At 36.3% G+C, this 23,233-nt stretch overlaps 1 protein-coding gene across 4 annotated transcripts in view; it reads left to right on the plus strand.

Moving 5' to 3' along the window:
- The window catches only part of APLF (aprataxin and PNKP like factor), a 104,881-nt gene that overhangs the window by 59,699 nt on the left and 21,949 nt on the right, over nucleotides 1–23,233 (plus strand). For all 4 annotated transcript variants that reach the window (XM_070480389.1, XM_020878587.2, XM_020878583.2 and 1 more), the window contains 2 exons: nucleotides 3,473–3,825; nucleotides 11,368–11,493. In XM_070480389.1, the coding sequence (XP_070336490.1) occupies nucleotides 3,473–3,825; nucleotides 11,368–11,493 (479 nt within the window). The remainder of the gene's footprint in view (nucleotides 1–3,472; nucleotides 3,826–11,367; nucleotides 11,494–23,233) is intronic.

Below are 23,233 nucleotides of genomic sequence, written 5' to 3' on the forward strand. Positions count from 1 at the left end.
AACATCTGGAAGTTCATGGTTCATGTATGCTGTGAATGAGTTTGAAGTTCAAGAGTGAAGTTAAGGCTGGAGTTGAGAACTTTTTATTCCTTAACATGTGGGAGCTAATGTATTGATGCAGGACTTTTAAGATAGTTTATTAGCACAAACATTCTTTCCAAGGGCAGCTTGGAGACAATAGCAAATTGCTTCATTGAGCTTGTTTTAGGGGAAGTTCTTTATTCTCTCCTTTGAAGTATGTTAAAACTTCAGATGGGGAATTCTCTGGTGGTCTAGACTCAGTGCTTAAAACTCAGTGCTTTCACTGCTGTGGGCCCAGGTTCAACCCCTGGTCTGGGAGCTAAAGATCCCACAAGCTAGAAAAAGAAACCTTCAGAGAGATAAGGAAGGACTTATTGGGGAACTTAACAGGCTACTTTAATAGCCTTGTTGTTAAGTTTGTTGTTCAGTCACTAAGTCGTGTCTGACTCTTTCGTGACCCCTTGTACTGTGGGCCTCCAGGCTTCTCTGTCCATGGATTTCCCAGGCAAGATTACTGTAGTGAACTGCCATTTCCTTCTTCAGGTGGTCTTCTCGACTCAGGGATCGAACCCACGTCCCTTGAATTGGCAGGCAGATTTTTTGTTTTACCTGCCCAAATAACCTTAATATAGTACATTTTAGCCAACTTCAAGTATCAAGGTCACCTTCCACCAGCTCCATGCTCCTCAATTCCTGAGGTCTGTAGCATGTATTTTTATAGAGAGTGTAGGAGATCTGCCTCTTCTGTCATGAATCTCTAGCCTCCTACACTTTATTCTTCACATTTTCATGTCATCTGGGATATAAGCCATGTGGGTCTCAGATATAAAATAAAATATGGAGCTCTCTGCCTTCCCCTACTTCTTCCAATTACAGAGAACCCTCCATCTTTCCTCTTTTCTCATTTGCCAGTTCAATGACTTGCTCTGGTTCATGAGCTTTTTAACTGGCATAGTACGAATTTATGTCTCAGCAAACTTACAAATTACTGCATGTAATGGATTTTTGGGACCATTTATGAATAATTGAAACCACAAATGTTAAATTCTTGAATGCCAAGGGCCTACTGAATATCAATATTTCATGGAGTTCCATAATGAACATTATGAATTCCAGCTTTTATGCCTCTTAAAATATTTGATAACCCCCGATCCATAGTATTGATATCTGTGACTTTATTACTCCTTTCTCTTTTGGAATAAATTAACATGTTAAACATATTCCTTGTGAAAATATTAAAAAAATAAATCCTTCTTTACATTTCATAGAAGTAGAGAGAGTTGAAATATGATGCTTTATAGTTCATATCTTTTATTGTATTTCTTGGTTTGCTTTTCATTTTTTTTAAATGGTAATATAGTAGATGCTTATCAAAAATGCATTCAGACACATGTTAAAGTAAAATGAAAATCTTGATTCGCCTTTTCCTTCCATCTCATTGAGTACTGATATATTGGTTTATTGCCCTTCTAAATCTTTTCATTTGGATTTACATAGGTAAGTAATCAAATAGATATGTAGGGAATGTTTTTTTACAATCTAGATAGAATCATAGTGTGTGTGTGTGTGTGTGTGTGTGTGTGTGTATGATGTATATATATTTTAATTAAAAAAATCCTTGGATATATGTAGAGAGAGATCTACCTCATTCTTTTCAGTCTCTGCACAGTGTTTCATAAGTGTATTCTCCTTTATTTAACGCTTTCCTAGCTGTGTCCTTTTTTCCCCTATAATAAATATGACAGGAGTGGGATATTTTCCCCTATTGTCCCCAAACTGTTGCTGCGGCCCAACACCCGGGGCAGAAGTACTAACTGTAAGCATCTGATATTTGAAAGGAGCCCTCAGCAGTGAGAGCTAGTCTTTTTACTATGGGACCTTTTGAAAGGGTTGAAAAATTCACTGTCCCTCCCCACCCAGGCTTTATACTTAGAGAACTGAGACAAAAGAAGGTTGAAAGATTTGGAAGAGTGCTGTGTTTGGTAGAAGAAGTTATTTTCTCCCTTTCTAAAATCAAGAGAAGAGATGTGCTCAAAGAGCGTTTATTGTGGAGTTCTGAGATGCCAACAGCAACAAGAGACTGACGTTTTCCTGGCCCTGCTTAGCCAGTAAAGATTTGCTCACTTATCCCATTACTACCTGAACAGAGAAAAAGAAAATTGGTGAGAGTTGAGCCAGTCGGGGACTGCAGATAAGGAGGTGGGTCAGGATTGCTCTGTTTCCACCCCACAGCTACAGATCCTGGCTAGTTGGGGTCCTATAGTAAAGGGAGATGAGATTGGGGTGTACTTGAGCAGCTTGTGGGGAAAGAGTGTATATGTCGGCAGGATGTGGTATGAATGCCAGCAACTGAGGGCCAGCTCCACCTGGTTATCTATTACTATACAAGAACCATGATTTGATCTAGGTTCTTTCTGCAAGGTCTTTAGTCAGTTTGGATAACATTTGAAAGTTGGATAACACTTGAAAGTTGGCCTACTATATTTCTTAAAAAAGAAAAAACTATGGAAGCACCTAAGGAATTAGTCTAAAAAAGTCATGTTGATAATATCTTCAAGAAATTTCAGCTGTTGGATATCAAATAACATTAAAACCAGCTTTTTCCAGTAGATAGCCAGCATACGTGAGTTCTTATTATACGCAGGGGTGAACATTTGTGTGTGTTTTCATCTAATTTCATTCTAATATGTTTTCATTACATCCTTACCGTGAGGACTGGAGTTTATCTAAGCAATGTCTCTGCTGCACAGGAAGTATAAGCAATTAAGAGGTCATTTTTAATAGGATAAGACTAGGCTTACTCTTTGTACTTGTGGTAAGTACATATTAAAAAGGTTCTGTAATGCTAATGAGAATACTTACTTGATTCAAAATACCTTTAATTCGTTAAACTGAAACTGTTATTCATACCACTTCAAAGGAATCTTATTTTCTAAGTTGGTCATAAGATAGTTTTCATGTGAATTTTTCTGTGAAGGAGGATCATTTTCATCATTCAGCTGAGGGGAAAAATCTTGATATAGAGGGTAGAAATAAAGTATTACAGTAGCTTGTAAGAAATTAAAAGAACAGTGCAGAAGAGTGTGGCACATTGTTTAACAGGAAATTTAAGAGCCATGTAGGTTTTGGGGGAAAGATTATATTCAAATGAGCAAGTGTTGGATTTTCTCATGTTTCATTTGTATTTTTCTGGTTATTTTTCGCTGAATGTTTGTCATGATTGTAAAGGTTTGACATAGCTGTAAATTCCTTTTCTAATAACACATTATTTCAAAGTTATTAAGCTAGAGACATAGACAATGATATTTTTAATAACTTTAAAATATGGATCTTAAAGTTTTAAAATATACATATTGCATGAATCTTACAGTTTCATGCATTTATGCTTAAATTTACACATTTCCTTTGAAACATGTTTTACTTATGATTTATTTCCTGATTTGTCTTATAGGAAATGCCACAGTCATTTTCTGCAGCCACGTTACATAACACAGAGGTAAATAACACTAATACTGATCCACAGAGAAGCAAAATCCCAGTAGAGGCACTTGGTAAGGTTTCTGAACATAAAATCATCACTAAGGGAAGTTCAAATAAAGACAGCATGGCAAGAAGTTGTTCTGAGAGTTGTTCCAGTACCCAGAGCAAGTCTTTCTGTGATGAGCCTCAAAAATCCCATCCTGAATCCAGCTCTAATCCGCCCAGTCCTGAATGTGTGCAGAAGGCAACCGATACAGTTTCACATGGTTCTGAAGAAAACAAGGTCCAGAGAACGTCCTGCATGTATGGGGCAAACTGCTACAGGTAAAGCGAAATTACAGGTAGCATATAATTCCATTATTTCAATAGCATGTAGCATGTAAATACATGCTGTAGTGTGTTAAAAGACTAAGAAGACCCATTGGCCTTAAGGTTAGGAGCTTTATTGTGTTTCTGCTGGTCTATACTTTTTCAGTATGCATTCTAGCAAATCCTTCTAGAGGCTTTTAAAATATAGTGGGGAATTAAATGTTTCATTATAGATACACTGACTACTACAAGAATCTGAACTGGGGAATACAGACTTGAAAACAGAATCACTCTGACCTAAATACCTGTTTATTAATGTCTTATTTAGGTGTTAGAAAGATAGCTTCCTAAGTAGTTTGTGTATACAGTATAACTCTCAAGAGAATTCTAAGTTGTGTTTAGGCATCTTATTATACTTGTGCCTTTTATATTTTTCTAAAAATGCTTTTAAATCACTATGATGCCTTCGAAAAAAACTGAATATATATTTTCTGGATTGATTGGCTACTCTTCTACTTACTTCATTTGATTATATTGTATCATATTTTCTAATATCATACCTTGTGAATTACTTTTATGCTGTATGTTTATACTGTGTTTTCTCTATGTTTCATAGCCCTATTTCAGAAGTTTTTCTTTGCTATTGCAACTTATCAAGCTAAATATCTTATGAATACATTCTAGTATAGTTTATCTTCTATGCAATAGCATTTGTATATCACATATTCTGTTAATTTCTCATTCATTGTATCTCTTTAAAGTGCAGTGCCATTTTAACATTTGAATAACCAATTTTAGTGATTATAATTTATGCATTTATTCACAATTTTGTCTTATTTATGATGGCTTTAGTCCCGCGTATGGACCATAATTGATAAACTTGTGACTGGAAGTATATAAACCTTCTGTTATTTTGAATTTTTGAAAAATCCTGTTTGGTATTTGTATCAGTTCAGTAGACCTGCCATAACTGAATACCACGGATTAGGTGGTTTAAATAGCAGAAATTTATTATCTCACAGTTCAGGAGGCTAGAAACCTGTGATCAAGGTGTCGGCGGGTGAGTTCTCCTGCAGTCTCTCTCATTGGCTTATGGGTGGTGCCTTCTCATTGTGTCCTCACATGGCCTTTCTCTGTTCATGCACATCCCTGGAGCCTCTTCCTCATCTTACAAGGACATCAGTCATTTGGGATTAAAGGGTCTACCCTTATGAATTTATTTAATCTGAATTATCTCTTTAAAGGCCCTGCCTCCATATATAGTCACACTAGGGGTTAGGGCTTCAATATATAAGTTTGAGGATGGGGGACACAGTTCAGTCCGTGACAGTGTTCAGCTGGTATTTGTCTTTGTTAAACATGATTTAATGTTCTATCAAGATCATAATGAATTCAGTCATACTTGACAATGACACGTTAATCAGTCATAGCTTATGAATATTTTTTTACCTTTTCACTCATTTTGATATACATAATTAATACCCATGAAATATTTGCAACTGAAATCTTGATGACAGAATGCTTATATTTGTAATAAAGGGGAAAAAAAAACCAAATTGAGTTCTTGTTATACATGTATATCATAGCAATCAGTTCAATGTATCTTTTTTCCAGCCTCAATGCCACTGCTTCAGCTCATGCCATGATTCCCCTGGAGCTAGTAAATAATCTCCGAAGTCTCCACACTTTCCCTCAGGTTCATATTTCTTCCTCATTCTTGCCTGAATGATCTGACTGAGAAAATAAAAGCAAAGATAAAAAATAAGAGAGAAAAAAAATCTGACAATTTTACTCTTATACAGAATCCTTCAGTGTCTAAAGGCTGGATTTCTTAGCAGAGTCCAGAAGGCCCTGAACTGCCAATGATTCTTCAGCTGCACCATGCTGTCAGGCTGTTGTTATGTCCTTTGGATGCACTGTTCCCGTTTCCTCACTTCGGTCCTGCTGAAAGACTCATTCAGTTCCTTTTTTCATCCTTTTCTGATATGCCTATTCTTCCCTACATTGCTCAGCCTCTATCTTACACAACTTTTTTCCTTGTACAGTTTCTAAAGTGTGCTATTAGATCTGATATTTAATATCATAGCTCAGTCGGTAAAGAATCTGCCTGCAATGCAGGAGACTCGGGTTCAATTCCTGGGTCAGGAAGATCCCTTGGAGAAGGAAATGGCAATCCACTCCAGTATCCTTGCCTGGAAAATCCCATGGACAGAGGAGCCTGGCTGGCTGCAGTCCATGGGGTCACAAGAGTTGGACACAACTTAGCGACTAAACCACCACCACCACCAATTATTTACATGTTCTGTCATAATAGAAAATTATTGCTCAAGAGAAGTCTTATTCTATCCCTTGATATTATGCTATTAACTCCCAAGTCTGTATCTCCAACAGAGATTTCTGTACTAAATTTTAGATCCAGATAATCACTGTTTATATCACAGGCACATCAAGTTCAGCCTTGTCTAAAGCAGTCACATCTTCTTTCAATCCTTTGTGAAACGGAAAACAACAAAAGAGCATTTAACTTTGTAGAAACTGTTGTTTCCAAAAAACTTGTTTTGAAAGATTTTGTTCTTCTGGGGTCATATAGTTTTTTTGTTTAATAGCATATGGTTCCATTAGTAAGCTGATTTTAAAAATCGGGCAGAAATTGAAACATCTGTTATTAGCATGTAATAAATTAATACTTTAATTAAAACTTGTAGTTTTATCTGAATAAGATCATAAAAAGTATGAGTTAACAGTATATAAAATAAGGTTTTTATCTCTAATACATGTGCAGTGTCTAACTGAGGACCAAACCTCCCACTGCAAACAACTAGCAAAGCTGAACACCCATGTCTGAGAACATCGGAGGCAGTCACACTTTAAGGCTTCTTTTTCCTTTGTGACATTTGCCAGATTTTTAATGTTTCATGCTGAGGGCTAGGAGAACAGGCAGAGCTTTGGGCAGTCTCATAGAGCTTAGGCAACAACAATGGAGTTCAGTATTTGCCAAGCGGGAGGGACCCTGTATGGAAGCTATAGACATTCATGAGGGAAAATAGAAGCATAATAAAATTGAATATGACTATATAAAGCAGTAATAACTTTTGTGTTATGTAATGTATTTGTTTAAAATACATGAAAATAGTACAGACGTGGTCAGGGATTAAAACAAGTAAACTTTGGCTATAGTTACAATACCTAAGTGGAAGAATACCATATTTGTTATTTCGTGACTGTCTTAACTTTATGTGGGCTTCCCTAATAGCTCAGTTGGTAAAGAATCCACTTGCAATGCAGGAGACCCCAGTTCAGTTCCTGGGTTGGGAATGTTTGCTGGAGAAGGCATAGGCTACCCACTCCATTATCCTTGGGTTCCCTTGTGGCTCAGCTGGTAAAGAATCTGCCCGCAATGTGGGAGACCTGGGTTCGATCCCTGGGTTGGGAAGATCCCCTGGGGAAGGGAAAGGGTACCCACTCCAGTATTCTGGCCTAGAGAATTCCATGGACCATACAGTCTCAAAGAGTCTATACAGTCTCAAAGAGTCAGACACAACTCTTTATGTAGGTCCTCAGAGTTTATCCATGTTGTAACATGAGTCAGAATTTCTCCTGTTTTTAAGGCTGAATCATATTCTCTTTTATGTTTATACCTTGTTTTGTTTATCCATTCATCTTTCAATGGACATTTGGGGTGCGTCCATTTCTTGGCTATTGTGAATAATGCTGCTGTGAACTTTTTTTTTTTCCCATTTATTTTTATTAGTTGGAGGCTAATTATTTTACAACGTTGCAGTGGTTTTTGTCATACATTGAAATGAATTAGCCATGGATTTACATGTATTCCCCATCCCAGTCCCCTCTCCCACCTCCCTCTCCACCCGATCCCTCTGGGTCTTCCCAGTGCACCAGGCCCGAGCACTTGTCTCATGCATCCAACCTGGGCTGGTGATCTGTTTCACCCTAGATAATATACATGTTTCAATGCTGTTCTCTTGAAACATCCCACCCTCGCCTTCTCCCAGAGTCCACAAGTCTGTTCTATACAGCTGAGTCTCTTTTTCTGTTTTGCATATAGGGTTATCGTTACCATCTTTCTAAATTTCATATATATGTGTTAGTATACTGTAATGGTCTTTATCTTTCTGGCTTACTTCACTCTGTATAATGGGCTCCAGTTTCATCCATCTCATTAGAACTGATTCAAATGAATTCTTTTTAATGGCTGAGTAATATTCCATGGTGTATATGTACCACAGCTTCCTCATCCATTCGTCTGTGGATAGGCATCTGGGTTGCTTCCATGTCCTGGCTATTATAAACAGTGCTGTGATGAACATTGGGGTGCACGTGTCTCTTTCAGATCTGATTTTCTCGGTGTGTATGCCCAGAAGTGGGATTGCTGGGTCATATGGCAGTTCTATTTCCAGCTTTTTAAGAAATCTCCACACCGTTCTCCATAGCGGCTGTACTAGTTTGCATTCCCACCAACAGTGTAAGAGGGTTCCCTTTTCTCCACACCCTCTCCAGCATTTATTGCTTGTAGACTTTTGGATAGCAGCCATCCTGACTGGCGTGTAATGGTACCTCATTGTGGTTTTGATTTGCATTTCTCTGATAATGAGTGATGTTGAGCATCTTTTCATGTGTTTGTTAGCCATCTGTATGTCTTCCTTGGAGAAATGTCTGTTGAGTTCTTTGGCCCATTTTTTGATTGGGTCATTTATTTTTCTGGAGTTGAGCTGGAGGAGTTGCTTATATATTTTTGAGATTAATCCTTTGTCTGTTGCTTCGTTTGCTATTATTTTCTCCCAATCTGAGGGCTGTCTTTTCACCTTGCTTATAGTTTCCTTTGTTGTGCAAAAGCTTTTGAGTTTCATTAGGTCCCTGCTGTGAACTTTGATATGAAAATAACTCGTTGACATCCTACTTTCAATTATTTTTGCGTATAAATCCAGAAGTTGAATTGCTGGATCAATTCTGTTTTTAATTTTGTGGGATACCATCATACTATCTTCCATAGCAGATATACCATTTTATATTTCTGTGAACAGTGCACAAAGCATTATAGTTTCTCCACACTTGTTACATTTTCTGCCAACAATACTCAAAAAGTGTTACACTTTCTTACCAACACTTGCTGTTTTCTGTTTTTTTGATGGTGGTCATTTTAATGGGTATGAAGCATGATACATTGTGATTTTGATTTGCATTTCTCTGATGATTGCTGACTTTGAGCATCTTTTCTTATACTTATTGCTCATTTGTGTATTGAATAGAAATTTCTTTGGATTATAGACATTCCTTTGCTCATTCGTGATTCAAGTTTTTTTTTTTTTTTTTGGTCATTGAGTGGTATGAGTTTTGTGTATATTCTGATTATTGACCACTCATTAGGTACATGACTTGTGAATATTTTCTTCCATTCTGTAGGTTGCCTGTTCATTTTATTAATTGCATCCTTAGATACAAAGAAAAGTTAAATTCTGATGTAGTCCAGTTTGCCTAGTTTTACATTTCTTGCCTTTGCATTTGGCAGGATATCTTTGACAAATCCAATGTCTTGAAGCTTTCTCCGGTTTTCTCCTTAAAGTTTTGTATTACTATCTTAGGTCGTATATTTATATCTTGCATACATTTTAAGTTAGTTCTGTATATAGTGTGAGGGGAGGGTCCAACTTCATTCTTTTGCATGTGAATATCCTGTTTTCCCAGCACCATTTGTCAAAAAGAGTATTCTTTCCTTTTAGAATGGTCTTGGCACCTTCGTTGAATGGACAAAAAATCATACAATGGAACATTGCACAGTAATAAAAGTATACTGTTGTTACATGAAACAGTATAGAGTAATAATATAAACATAAGTCATTCTCAAAGAAGTGCATATTTCCATTTTAATTCAAGTACAGACAAAACTAATAAACTTTTTTTTTTTGGCACTAAGATGTTTTATTTCTTTGTAAAAACAATGTATCAAGAGTAGTTTGAACAGTACTTGTCTTATTCTCTTCACATAACTTATTAAGTATGGAACAAGCATCATTTCTATGCCTGAGCTAACTGGGGCTTCCCAGGTTGCTCATTGTAAAGAATCTTCCTGCCAAGCAGGAGACTCGGGTTTGATTCCTGGGTTGGGAAGAGCCCCTGGAGGAGGAAATGGCAACCCACTCCAACATTCTTGTCCATGGAAATCCCATGGACAGAAGAGCCTGGTGTGCTACAAATAAAAAGAAAAATTGTTATACACTTTTTGAAGTTTTCCTTAGCTTCCAATATTTTATCTTTCGTAGTGAAGTATCTCTGATAATTTCTTTAATGTGAAGATTTTTGCTAGTGTTTCTTCCTCTGAGACATCTTCATTCTTTTGTCCCAACCACTTTTCCAATTTGTGTTGATAAATTAGCTTCACTAAGTTCTGTGCTGTGCTGTGATTAGTCGCTTCAGTCATGTCCTACTCTTTGTGACCCCATAGACTGCAGCCTGCCTGGCTCCCCTGTCCATAGGATTCTCCCAGCAAGAATACTTGAGTGGGTTGCCATGCCCTCCTCCAGGGAATATTCCCAACCCAGGGATCAAACCCGTGTCTCCCACATTGCAGGCAGATTCTTAACTAACATACTGTTTTATAACATTGCTTCTCAAAGTATGGTCCAGAGGCCTTTGCAGGGCCTGGCCCCCAAGATGCTTTTGAGAAAACTGTTGGGCCGAAACCAGTTTCATAATAATGCTTCCTGTGTATATGCCTTGCTGCTGTGATTCTCTCACTCACCAGTGTGCAGTAGAATTTCCCAGAGGCTTATGATTTGTGTTAATGATTGAATGCAGAAGCAGATAGGAGAATCCAAATGCCCTCTGTTGAGCCAGACAATATAGAAATTTTTGAAGTATAAAACGGTGTCTCCATCAATTTTTTTTTTTGGAAGATAGGTATTTATGTTGAGATTTGCCTTTTATGATAATGTGTAAAGGGTTTACTGCTATTTTAAAGTAAATATATTTTTAAAAAAATTCTCATTTTTAGTTTCTAATAGATTAAATGTTCTCAGTTGCTCAGTCATGTCCTACTCTTTGCATGTAGCCCATCTGGCTCCTGTGTCCCTGGGATTTTTCCAGGCAAGAATACTGGAGTGGGTTGCCAATGCCTTCTCCAGGGGATCTTCCTGACCCAGGGATTGAACATGGGGCTCCTGCATTACAGGCGGATTCTTGCATCTGAGCCACCAGGGAAGCCCTTAAAAGCTATATATGTTTATAATATTTTTATCCTACATATGTATTAATCTACATAGTCTGTTATATATATCCTATTTAAAGTACTGTTTGCAGTTCGTCTGTTGACAATCATGGTTTTTCCCATGTCACCAGAAATTAATTTTGCTACTATGAGAGTTCTGCCCTGACTAGTTATCATGAGTTTTATTTTTAACAATGTAGTGTTAGTTCGTGTTCTGGAATAATCCGATGTGTATCATTTGATTTTCCTCTATATCCTACTATTTTTTCTAGTTTAGCTAGAAATCTAGTATATCCTATTAATTATTTTTTCTGACAGTATGTTTGTCACTCTCATAGGAAAAATCCTGTCCATTTTCAACATTTCAGTCACCCTGGTGATAGTGATTATGGAGGTGTAAACATCACGTGTCAAGATGAAGCTGATGACCGGCCTGAATGTCCCTATGGAGCATCTTGTTATAGGTTTGTAAACCTGAAATGTTTGATTACATTGCTTTTCTGTTTAATTTTTGTTAACTTACTCAGGAGAAACTGCAGGCAAGCTTCTCATCTCAAGCCTTTAACTTTTTTTTAAGCTTCTATAGGTAATAAATTTTCATTTTATTACTAGGTAGGATTATGATGATTCTTTTAGACAATTCTAAGTTGTTGAAATTATTAACATTAGAAATGCCTGAAATTTTTCCTAACATTCTAACACTGCAAATCAGATAATTTAAGAACTGTCAATGCTACCCCATTATACATTTTATCCCGACTCCTTCAGTTCAGTTCAGTCGCTCAGTTGTGTCTGACTCTGCGACCCCATGAACTGCAGCACACCAGGCCTCCCTGTCCATCACCAACTCCCAGAGTTCATCCAAACTCATGTCCATCGAGTTGGCGATGCCATCCAACTGTCTCATCCTCTGTCATCCGCTTCTCCTTCTGCCCTTAATCTTTCCCAGCATCAGGTCTTTTCCAATGAGTCAACTCTTCACATGAGGTGGCCAAAGTATTGGAGTTTCAGCTTCAGCATCAGTCCTTCCAGTGAAAACCAGGACTGATCTCCTTCAGGATGGACTGGTTGGATCTCCTTGCAGTCCAAGGGACTCTCAAGAGTCTTCTCCAACACCACAGTTCAAAAGCATCAATTTTTCAGTGCTCAGCTTTCTTTATAGTCCAACATTCATACATGACCACTGGAAAAACTATAGCCTTGACTAGACGGACCTTTGTTGACAAAGTAACGTCTCTGCTTTTTAATATGCTGTCTAGGTTGGTCATAATTTTTCTTCCAAGGAGTAAGCGTTTTTTAATTCCATGGCTGCAATCACCATCTGCAGTGATTTTGGAGCCCCCCCAAAATAAAGTCAGCCACTGTTTCCCCATCTATTTGCCATGAAGTGATGGGACCGGATGCCATGATCTTAGTTTTCTGAATGTTGAGCTTTAAGCCAACATTTTCACTCTCCTCTTTCATTTTCATCAAGAGGCTCTTTAGTTCTTCTTCACTTTCTGCCATAAGGATGGTGTCATCTGCATACCTGAGGTTTTTGATATTTCTCCTGGGAATCTTGATTCCAGCTTGTGCTTCATTCAGCCCAGCGTTTCTCATGATGTACTCTGCATAGAAGTTAAATAAGCAGGGTGACAACATACAGCCTTGACCTACTCCTTTTCCTATTTGGAACCAGTGTGTTGTTCGATGTCCAGTTCTAACTGTTGCTTCCTGACCTGCATAAAGGTTTCTCAGGAGGCAGGTCAGCTGATCTGGTATTCCCATCTCTTTCAGAATTTTCCACAGTTTATTGTGATCCACACAGTCAAAAGCTTTGACATAGTCAATAAAGCAGAAGTACATGTTTTTCTGGAACTCTCTTGCTTTTTCTATGATCCAGTGGATGTTGGCAATTTGATCTCTTGGTTCCTTTGCCTTTTCTAAAACTAGCTAGAATATCTGGAAGTTCACGGTTCACGCATTGCTGAAGCCTGGCTTGGAGAATTTTGAGCTTTGCTTTACTAGCGACGCCTTAGTTTGATATAAATCATTTCAGGATGTTATCTCTGCTCCCTCAACTCCTACCACTCCACCATTCTTGTGACCATGTGAAACTCACCCCTAAAAGAAAACAGTACCACTCCTCCCTCCTTCCATAGTGTCTTGTGCTCATTTGTGTCATGCAGAGTAGAATTTATCTCATGAGGCTCTGTTTGGCTCTTCCCTGGACTGGCTTCTCCAGGCCATGTAAGTTCCTTGACAGTAAGTACTTTTCTGTCTGCAACTTTGTTTAATGAATGAATGAACTTGAAATAAATGAAACCACCAAGGAAAGAAGTAGGATTCCATTCTTAGAGAGCTTTAATTCTAGATAGCTATTTTTCTTAGGTGATTTTCGAATACAGGTAACTGAACCTGCTGGCCTTTTTGAAATTTTTACTATTTCTGTGACTTTGTTTTCAATAAGAAAGCAGAGTAAGTTTCTGAGGCTGGAAGAAAAATCAAAAAGCCTGTACCTTACCATTTGAAAATTAAGTGTTCCATTCCAGCAGAGCATCCTACAGATAATAATGACTATGTTGTCATCAGCTATATCAATAAACATGAAAATTTAGGAGAAATGACCAAATTTGTAGAAAATACAGCTTGTAGAAAAGATACAAGAAAGAAAATGGGATAATCCTGTAACATTAGAAAAATTGTATATAAAAATAACAGACTTCCATTAAAGAAATTCTAAGTCCATATGACTTTAATGGCTAATGGCTAATACCCTGGGTGCTCAGATGGTAAAGATTCAGCCTACAATGCAGAAGACTTGGGTTTAATCCCTGGATTGGGAAGAACCCCTGGGAAGGGAATGGCAACCCACTCCTGTATTCTTTCCTGGAGGATTCCATGGACAGAGAAGCCTGGCAGGCTGCAGTCCATGGGGTTGCAAAGAGTTGGACATGAATGAGGGTGTAACACTTTCACTTTCACATACACTTAAAGAAGAAATACTCAATTTTTATTCAGAATGTTAATATTCTAAAAAATGTAGAAGAGAATATATTCCCCAACTTGATACAGAAACCCAGCAAGAATAATATAAGAATGAAAATTTACCTTTGATCTTAGATGTAAATAAAAAAAAAGGTTCATTAAGTGAATTAAATAATTGGTTTTATTCAAGGAATGCTTGCTTTGTTTAATATTAAAAAGTAATGTAATTTACTACATATCAGACTAAGTAGAAAATTATTATCAGACTAAAAAATCTATATAAAATCATATAATTGTTTCAATAGGTATTTTAAAAAACTGACCATTCATTTATGATAATTCATTTTAAAGTAGGAACAGAAGGAAATGTCTTTAATATAATAAAAGGTTATCTATAAAAAAGTTTATGGCAAATATCTACTTAGAAGTGAGATATTCAGCATTTTCTTTCTGATAACAGAAATGAGACAAGAATGCCTTTTCTTACTAATATTATTCAATGTTTTCCTAGTGATCAAGATAGTATAATGAGACAAAAAAAGGAAATGAATAAGGATTGGAAAGGAGAAGTAAAACTTTAATTGTCGACAAATGGTTTTATTATAGAGATAGAAAATGCAAAATAGTCTCTAATGAATTGTAAGTCTTAATAAGTTCTTAGCAAGATTGTTTAATATAAATATCAGTATACAAGGCCAATTATATTTTTATATTTCAGTCAACAATTGTGAAAAAAATCTTGAAAGATTTTATCTATAATAGCATCAAAAAGTATCAAGCTCCTAGGAATAAATCTAATAAAAGATGTGAAAGAAACAATTTGTTAGAAAAGCCTAATTATAAAGACTGAAATTTTCACAATTAGAAGATTCAATATTGTTTAAATTGCAGTTTTCCCCAAAATTGGTTTGTATGCAAACACATTCAAAATCACAGAAGTTTTTGTATAGAAATTTATGATGTGATTCTAGAATTTATATGGATAGACAGAGGGCCCCAAATTGCCAAGACAATATTAAATAAGAAAGTTGGCAGACAGCCCAGGTTTGATGCCTGAGACAGGGCGCTCAGGGCTGGTGCACTGGGATGACCCTGAGGGATGGGATGGGGAGGGAGGTGGGAGGAGGGTTCAGGATGGGGAACACGTGTACACCCATGGCTGATTCATGTCATTGTATGGCAAAAACCACTACAATATTGTAAAGTAATTAGCTTCCAATTAAAAATAAATTAAAAAAAAAAAAAAAGTTGGACCCCCAAACCTATGGGACACTGTAAAAGCAGTGCTAAGTGGAAGATTCATAGCATTACAGGCCTACCTCAAGAAACAAGAAAAAAGTCAAATAAATAACCTAACTCTACACCTAAAGCAACTAGAGGAAGAAGAAATGAAGAACCCCAGGGTTAGTAGAAGGAAAGAAATCTTAAAAATTAGGGCAGAAATAAATGCAAAAGAAACTAAAGAGATCATAGCAAAAATTAACAAAGCTAAAAGCTGGTTTTTTGAAAAAATTAACAAAATTGACAAACCATTAGCAAGACTCATTAAGAAACAAAGGGAGAAGAACCAAATTAACAAAATTAGAAATGAAAATGGAGAGATCACAACAGACAACACTGAAATACAAAGGATCATAAGAGACTACTACCAGCAGCTCTATGCCAATAAAATGGACAACTTGGAAGAAATGGACAAGTTCTTAGAGAAGTATAACTTTCCAAAACTGAACCAGGAAGAAATAGAAGATCTTAACAAAACGATCACAAGCAAGGAAATCGAAACTGTAATCAGAAATCTTCCAGCAAACAAAAGCCCAGGACCAGATGGCTTCACAGCTGAATTCTACCAAAAATTTAGAGAAGAGCTAACACCTATCTTACTCAAACTCTTCCAGAAAATTGCAGAAGAAGGTAAACTTCCAAACTCATTCTATGAGGCCACCATCACCCTAATTCCAAAACCAGACAAAGATGCCACAAAAAAAGAAAACTACAGGCCAATATCACTGATGAACATAGATGCAAAAATCCTTAACAAAATTCTAGCAAACAGAATCCAACAACATATTAAAAAAATCATTCATCATGACCAAGTGGGCTTTATCCCAGGAATGCAAGGATTCTTTAATATCCGCAAATCAATCAATGTAATACACCACATTAACAAATTGAAAGATAAAAACCATATGATTATCTCAATAGATGCAGAAAAAGCCTTTGACAAAATTCAACATCCATTTATGATTAAAACTCTCCAGAAAGCAGGAATAGAAGGAACATACCTCAACATAATAAAAGCTATATATGACAAACCCACAACAAGCATCACCCTCAATGGTGAAAAATTGAAAGCATTTCCCCTGAAATCAGGAACAAGACAAGGGTGCCCACTCTCACCACTACTATTCAACATAGTTTTGGAAGTTTTGGCCACAGCAATCAGGGCAGAAAAAGAAGTAAAAGGAATCCAGATAGGAAAAGAAGAAGTGAAACTCTCTCTGTTTGCAGATGACATGATCCTCTACATAGAAAACCCTAAACACTCTACCAGAAAATTACTTGAGCTAATCAACGAATACAGTCAAGTTGCAGGATATAAAATTAACACACAGAAATCTCTTGCATTCCTATACACTAACAATGAGGAAACAGAAAGAGAAATTAAGGAAACAATACCATTCACCATTGCAACAAAAAGAATAAAATACTTAGGAGTATATCTACCTAAAGAAACAAAAGACCTATACATAGAAAACTATAAAACACTGATGAAAGAAATCAAAGAGGACACAAGCAGATGGAGAAATATACCGTGTTCATGGATTAGAAGAATCAATATTGTCAAAATGGCTATACTACCCAAAGTAATCTATAGATTCAATGCAATCCCTATCAAACTACCAACAGTATTTTTCACAGAACTAGAACAAATAATTTCACAATTTGTATGGAAATACAAAAAACCTCGAATAGCCAAAGTAATCCTGAGAAAGAAGAATGGAACTGGAGGAATCAATCTGCCTGACTTCAGACTCTACTACAAAGCCACAGTCATCAAGACAGTATGGTACTGGCACAAAGACAGAAATATAGATCAATGGAACAGAATAGAAAGCCCAGAGATAAATCCACGAACCTATGGTCACCTTATCTTCGACAAAGGAGGCAAAGATATACAATGGAAAAAAGATAACCTCTTTAACAAGTGGTGCTGGGAAAACTGGTCAACCATCTGTAAAAGAATGAACCTAGAACACTTTCTAACACCATACACAAAAATAAACTCAAAATGGATTAAAGATCTAAATGTAAGACCAGAAACTGTAAGACTCCTAGAGGAGAACATAGGCAAAACACTCTCCGACATAAATCACAGCAGGATCCTCTATGACCCACATCCCAGAATTTCAGAAATAAAAGCAAAAATAAACAAATGGGACCTAATGAAACTTAAAAGCTTTTGCACAACAAAGGAAACTATAAGCAAGGTGAAAAGACAGCCCTCAGATTGGGAGAAAATAATAGCAAACGAAGCAACAGACAAAGGATTAATCTCAAAAATATATAAGCAACTCCTCCAGCTCAACTCCAGAAAAATAAATGACCCAATCAAAAAATGGGCCAAAAAACTAAACAGACATTTCTCCAAGGAAGACATACAGATGGCTAACAAACACATGAAAAGATGCTCAACATCACTCATTATCAGAGAAATGCAAATCAAAACCACAATGAGGTACCATTATACGCCAGTCAGGATGGCTGCTATCCAAAAGTCTACAAGCAATAAATGCTGGAGAGGGTGTGGAGAAAAGGGAACCCTCTTACACTGTTGGTGGGAATGCAAATTAGTACAGCCACTATGGAAAACAGTGTGGAGATTTCTTAAAAAGCTGGAAATAGAACTGCCATATGACCCAGCAATCCCACTTCTGGGCATACACACCAAGGAAACCAGATCTGAAAGAGACACGTGCACCCCAATGTTCATTGCAGCACTGTTTATAATAGCCAGGACATGGAAGCAACCCAGATGCCCATCAGCAGACGAATGGATGAGGAAGCTGTGGTACATATACACCATGGAATATTACTCAGCCATTAAAAAGAATTCATTTGAATCAGTTCTAATGAGATGGATGAAACTGGAGCCCATTATACAGAGTGAAGTAAGCCAGAAAGATAAAGACCATTACAGTATACTAACACATATATATGGACTTTAGAAAGATGGTAACGATAACCCTATATGCAAAACAGAAAAAGAGACTCAGATGTATAGAACTGACTTGTGGACTCTGGGAGAAGGCGAGGGTGGGATGTTTCAAGAGAACAGCATTGAAACATGTATATTATCTAGGGTGAAACAGATCACCAGCCCAGGTTGGGTACATGAGACAAGTGCTCGGGCCTAGTGCACTGGGAAGACCCAGAGGGATCAGGTGGAGAGGGAGGTGGGAGGGGGGACTGGGATGGGGAATACATGTAAATCCATGGCTAATTCATTTCAATGTATAACAAAAACTACTGTAATGATGTAAAGTAATTAGCCTCCAACTAATAAAAAAAAAAAAAAAAGTTGGCAGAACTTGTTATACAGTTACTGTAAGACAGGTCAGTATATGCTCAAAGATAAAGTAAGAAGGCCAGAGCAGAACAGAACCCAAAAGCAAACCTCTGCATACACAGGTGACATGTTCATGAAAAGAGTCATTGCAGGCAGTGAGAAAAGTGTGAATTTTTTCAGTTAATTTTATTGGGATACAAGTGTTTAACGAAAAAAAGAAAATTCACACCATAGTCAAAACCTGAATTCCAGATGGATCATAAAAGTAAATGTGAAAGAAAACAATAAAGTTTTAAAGATACATATAAGAGAATAATTTCACAATCCCAAAGTAGGAGTTGTTTTCTAAGACAAGATATAAAAAGTAGTAGCTAACAACAGAAATTTACTGTGTAGCACAGGTAACTATATTCAGTATCTTATAATAACCTATAATGGAAAAGAATCTGAAAATATATATATATATGTATAACTGAATCACTCTATTTCAATAAAAAATCAATATTTAAAATGGAAAAGTTATTTACTGCATTAAAATTAAAGGTTTTTTCCATCAAAAGGCACCATTAAGAGGGTGAAAATAAGCCACAGAGTGAGAAAAAGATAATTACAGTGACATAATAGACAACAGACTTATATCCTACTGTTCTGTATCCTGAAAGTAGACTTATAAATTACTATTGTTTTTCTCTTAGTGACATATACAGACTTTTTGCTGAAAAGAACATCTAGAATGAATAAGCATGAAAAATTACTCAGTATCATCACTAATCAGGGAAATTTCACACACTCGCATACACACACATACACACACTCACATACACACAATCTTGAAGTAACTAATTCATTGCTCCCATTTATTCAACAAATATTTCCCAAAGAATCATTAAATATCAAGGATTGATGAAACAATGTTGAGTGAGATTACTTGTAGAACAAATTTATTTATGTCTGTCTATCTAGATTTTTGGAACAAAACAGCTTTCACAGCTCATGTCAAAATTTGTGGCACTATGATAATAGACCTTTTCATTTTTAAAAAACTTTTGTAATGCAGGCTTTTATATGTATACACAAGTTGGGGCGGGTGGGGGGAGTGTAGAATAAGTTCCAATGAAGCTGTAACTCATTTTCAATAATTATCAAGTCATGGCCAGTAGTTTTTCATACATATCACATTTCCTTCCATCTTATCCCTACTCCTAGATTATATTGAAATCATTGTTATCTTTTTCATTCCATTTTATCCATAGTTGTCTTAGATATTCTGTCAGGTATCCCAGTTTCCTTATAGTCTCATTTTGTCCCCCACTTTTGTTTCTCCATATCAGGATCCAGTTAAGGTCCATCTATGACAAAAAGTGGCCATTTTTCTTAAGTTATTTAATCAATAGGTTTCTCTTTTCCTTGCAATGCATTTGTTGAAGGAAGCTGACTTTTATTTTGAGGAGTATCCCTTAGCCTGGATTTAGCTGACTGCATTACCAGATTGTCATTCATTATATTCCGTTGCATTTCCTAGTAATTGTTGGTTAGAGACTAGTTATGTGTTTGTTACAGATCTCTTCCTTCTAGTGGTATTTTGTCTCTGAGATAATACCTGGGTTAGAAATTTTACTCTGCATTTTTGAAAATTCAAATTCAGACCTTAAAACCTCTCTGAGCTCCTCTCAGCAAATATTTCTTGGGAAAAATCTGCCTTGTGTTTGAAATTCCCTGACTTTCTAGACTGTTGTGGTGACAACCCCGTGAGACCATGATAATAAGCTCTACTAGTTTCTCTTTCCTCAAATAGTGTGCCTCCATTTGGTCCAAATCTTATCCTTAGCCTGTGCTAAGAATTGTCAAAGCTCTCTTCGGAAGAGAAGCACGAGTTATTATCAGTTCCCCTAAGAAGGACTTTTTCTCTTTGGAATTTTAGATAATATAAAATTCTCATTGTTCCCACAATTCTCTCATAAATAAAATTTTAACAATATATCAGAGTTGTTTTTCCCCCCCTGGTTGTTAAAACAAGAGTATTTGTCTGCCATGATGTCCTACACCCTTTTCAGAAGTAGAATGCAGTATGCCTATTCTTTAGGAGGATAAAAACAAAATGCAAGGCCTTGCTAAGAATAATGATGTAAAAAAATTGCAGCCTTTCTTTCATCACCCTTCATTTCATCAATCACTTTAAATGGGGACAGAGTAGGGAGTAGTCAAGAGAAATTACTCAGAGGCCGGTGACTCACATGTAATAGCAAAAACTTTCATGTCTGTATCTAAATATATTTATATGTATGTACACTGCAGCCTTTCTTTCACCACCCTTTATTTCATCAATCACTTTAAATGGGGACAGAGTAGGGAGTAGTCAAGAGAAATTACTCAGAGGTCAGTGACTCACATGTAATGGCAGAAACTTTCATGTCTGTATCTAAATGTATTTATATGTATGTACATTGTGCTTTTCTTCTTCAGCTGTTGAGCTGCTCCAGTGTCCTTGTTTCTACTTGAAGATAAAATCTTAAGTTTTTTCCCTCATTAATTTTAATTACAGTTTAAAGAGAATGTTAGATGTTATCACTTACTCTGACTATTGTTTTACAGATAAGGGAATGGAGACTAAGAAAGGTTAAATTAGTTGCCTAAGACACCAAAGCTAGTGAGCTCAAAACCAAGTCTCTTCTCTCCTCCAGTTCAGCCTTTCTCTGTGGTATGGCCTGATTCCACCGTTGCTAGTCATGGCTTCTCAAGTATTGCTAGTCCTTGTCTTTTTAGCCTAATGGCAAAATAATATTTTGGAGCTGACAAAAGAAAAAACCAGATAAAGTACTTTGAAGAAATTGTGAATTTTTCAAATCAACAAGATCCTAGAAACCAGATTGTAGAAGCATGATATATATTTGTATACCCTTTCTTGTCACATTATAATTTTTAGTTAGGCAGAAAACAGGATCTGGTAGATTCATTTTGTATCATTGCCATAACTAAATTGATAAAATATTATGAACAGTTTATTATTTAACAATCTTGATTTGCAAGAATAAGCTATTGGGTTTGTTTAGCCTCACACACACATTTCCTGCTGTTAAAAAATGATTTAAAGAAGACAGTTTGGATGATACAAATGAACTTTATCTAACACTTCATGAAGCAGTCTCCATTTGGAGAAATGCAAATAGGATTGAAGACAGGAAGCTGTTAAAGGCTGAAGAATAAAGAACAAGGTAGAGAAAAAGAGAAAATATCTGACTGGCTGGGGCTACAACCTTGTTTGGGGTGAGAAGGAACAAGGAAATAAGTATGGAGCCCAGAGTTGGTATGGCCTGTGGGGACTGGCTGATTGGACGCACTGTGTCTCTAATCAGGTAGAGTATGTACAGGGACCTGAAAGTTACCTTACCTTTCAGTTTGCTAGCATGGCACCCTAGGCAGAAGCAGCTCCATCTTGGGTCTAAATGTTTATTTCAGCAGTGTTGAGAATATAAGCCTATTGTCTCAGAATGAGAAAAATGTTCTAATTTAGCTTGCTTAAAAGAGTTTTTATGTAAATGCATGTCAGATTTTTCCTATCGCCACAGAAGAAAAATATTGAAGCCTCACTGATCATAAAATAAAGCACAAAATCAGCCAGAAATTATTATATTTATAAAAGTAAATATATATCAATATATATGTTCTAAAAGTAAATTTGTGATATGCCTGTACTCCGTGATGGTTGATTCATTTGAAAGAGGTGAAATTCATGAGCTAAAATATCTTTGCTTTTTATCTTCAAAAATTTGCCTTCACAAAACAGGATAAGAATTATTCTCAGGTAGAAAGTATTCTTTCAAGTGAAATATTAGGTTGGTTTTTAGTTTGTTTGCTTCCCAGCCTTACCTTCTAATCCCTTGAATGAGTCCAAGTCAGTTTCTTGTTGGTAAATCTAGGTGATCTCAAATGTTGTATTCTACACTGAATAATCTTAATCTTATGCACTGCATCAGCTACCTAAATTTATGTGGTATTGTTTTGTATTTGCAAGTATTGTCATCTGTGGTCAAGGTTTTTATCACTATAGAGCAAATATGAAAACATAAAACTGTATGTAGATGGATATACTTAATTTTCAGATATTTTATTCAATGAGTAAGACAGATATGGATCACATGTTAATAAATATATTATGCAGTAAAAAAGAAAAATTCCCATATAATGTAGGAAGTTGATGTTGAAAAAACCATCCTTAATTATTAAATTTTATTTTTTCCTAAAACTATAGGCATTACTAACATTTTCTCTGACGTTATACTTTTAAAAATATAACAAAATTAAATCAGCTTGAAAATTGATAATTTGAAAGAACTAGTTCATGGTATCATTTTCAGTATCTTGCCCATTTAACTGATTTTTTCCCTTTTGTGCTATATACTGCAATCTGTCAGAAGGCTCGTTCAGTTTAATGCATTTGATTAGCTTAAGGTACTTGTCTAAATTAGACACTTATTGTCCAGGATAACCCAGTGATTGCTGTGCTTGCCACTGACTCACTTCCTCTGGTGCATAATAGGATTTTATGCAGTGTATTACTCCTGTTTTTATTTGTTAAATTAAGCACTAAACTTAGAATGTATATACACTAAAATGAGCAGAATCCATCTTCAACTGGCTTAGTATCAACATGTAAAGTCAAACTCACATAT

Source organism: Odocoileus virginianus, chromosome 2 (genome assembly GCF_023699985.2).
Source record: "Odocoileus virginianus isolate 20LAN1187 ecotype Illinois chromosome 2, Ovbor_1.2, whole genome shotgun sequence".
In the NCBI taxonomy this organism is placed as follows: domain Eukaryota; kingdom Metazoa; phylum Chordata; class Mammalia; order Artiodactyla; family Cervidae; genus Odocoileus; species Odocoileus virginianus.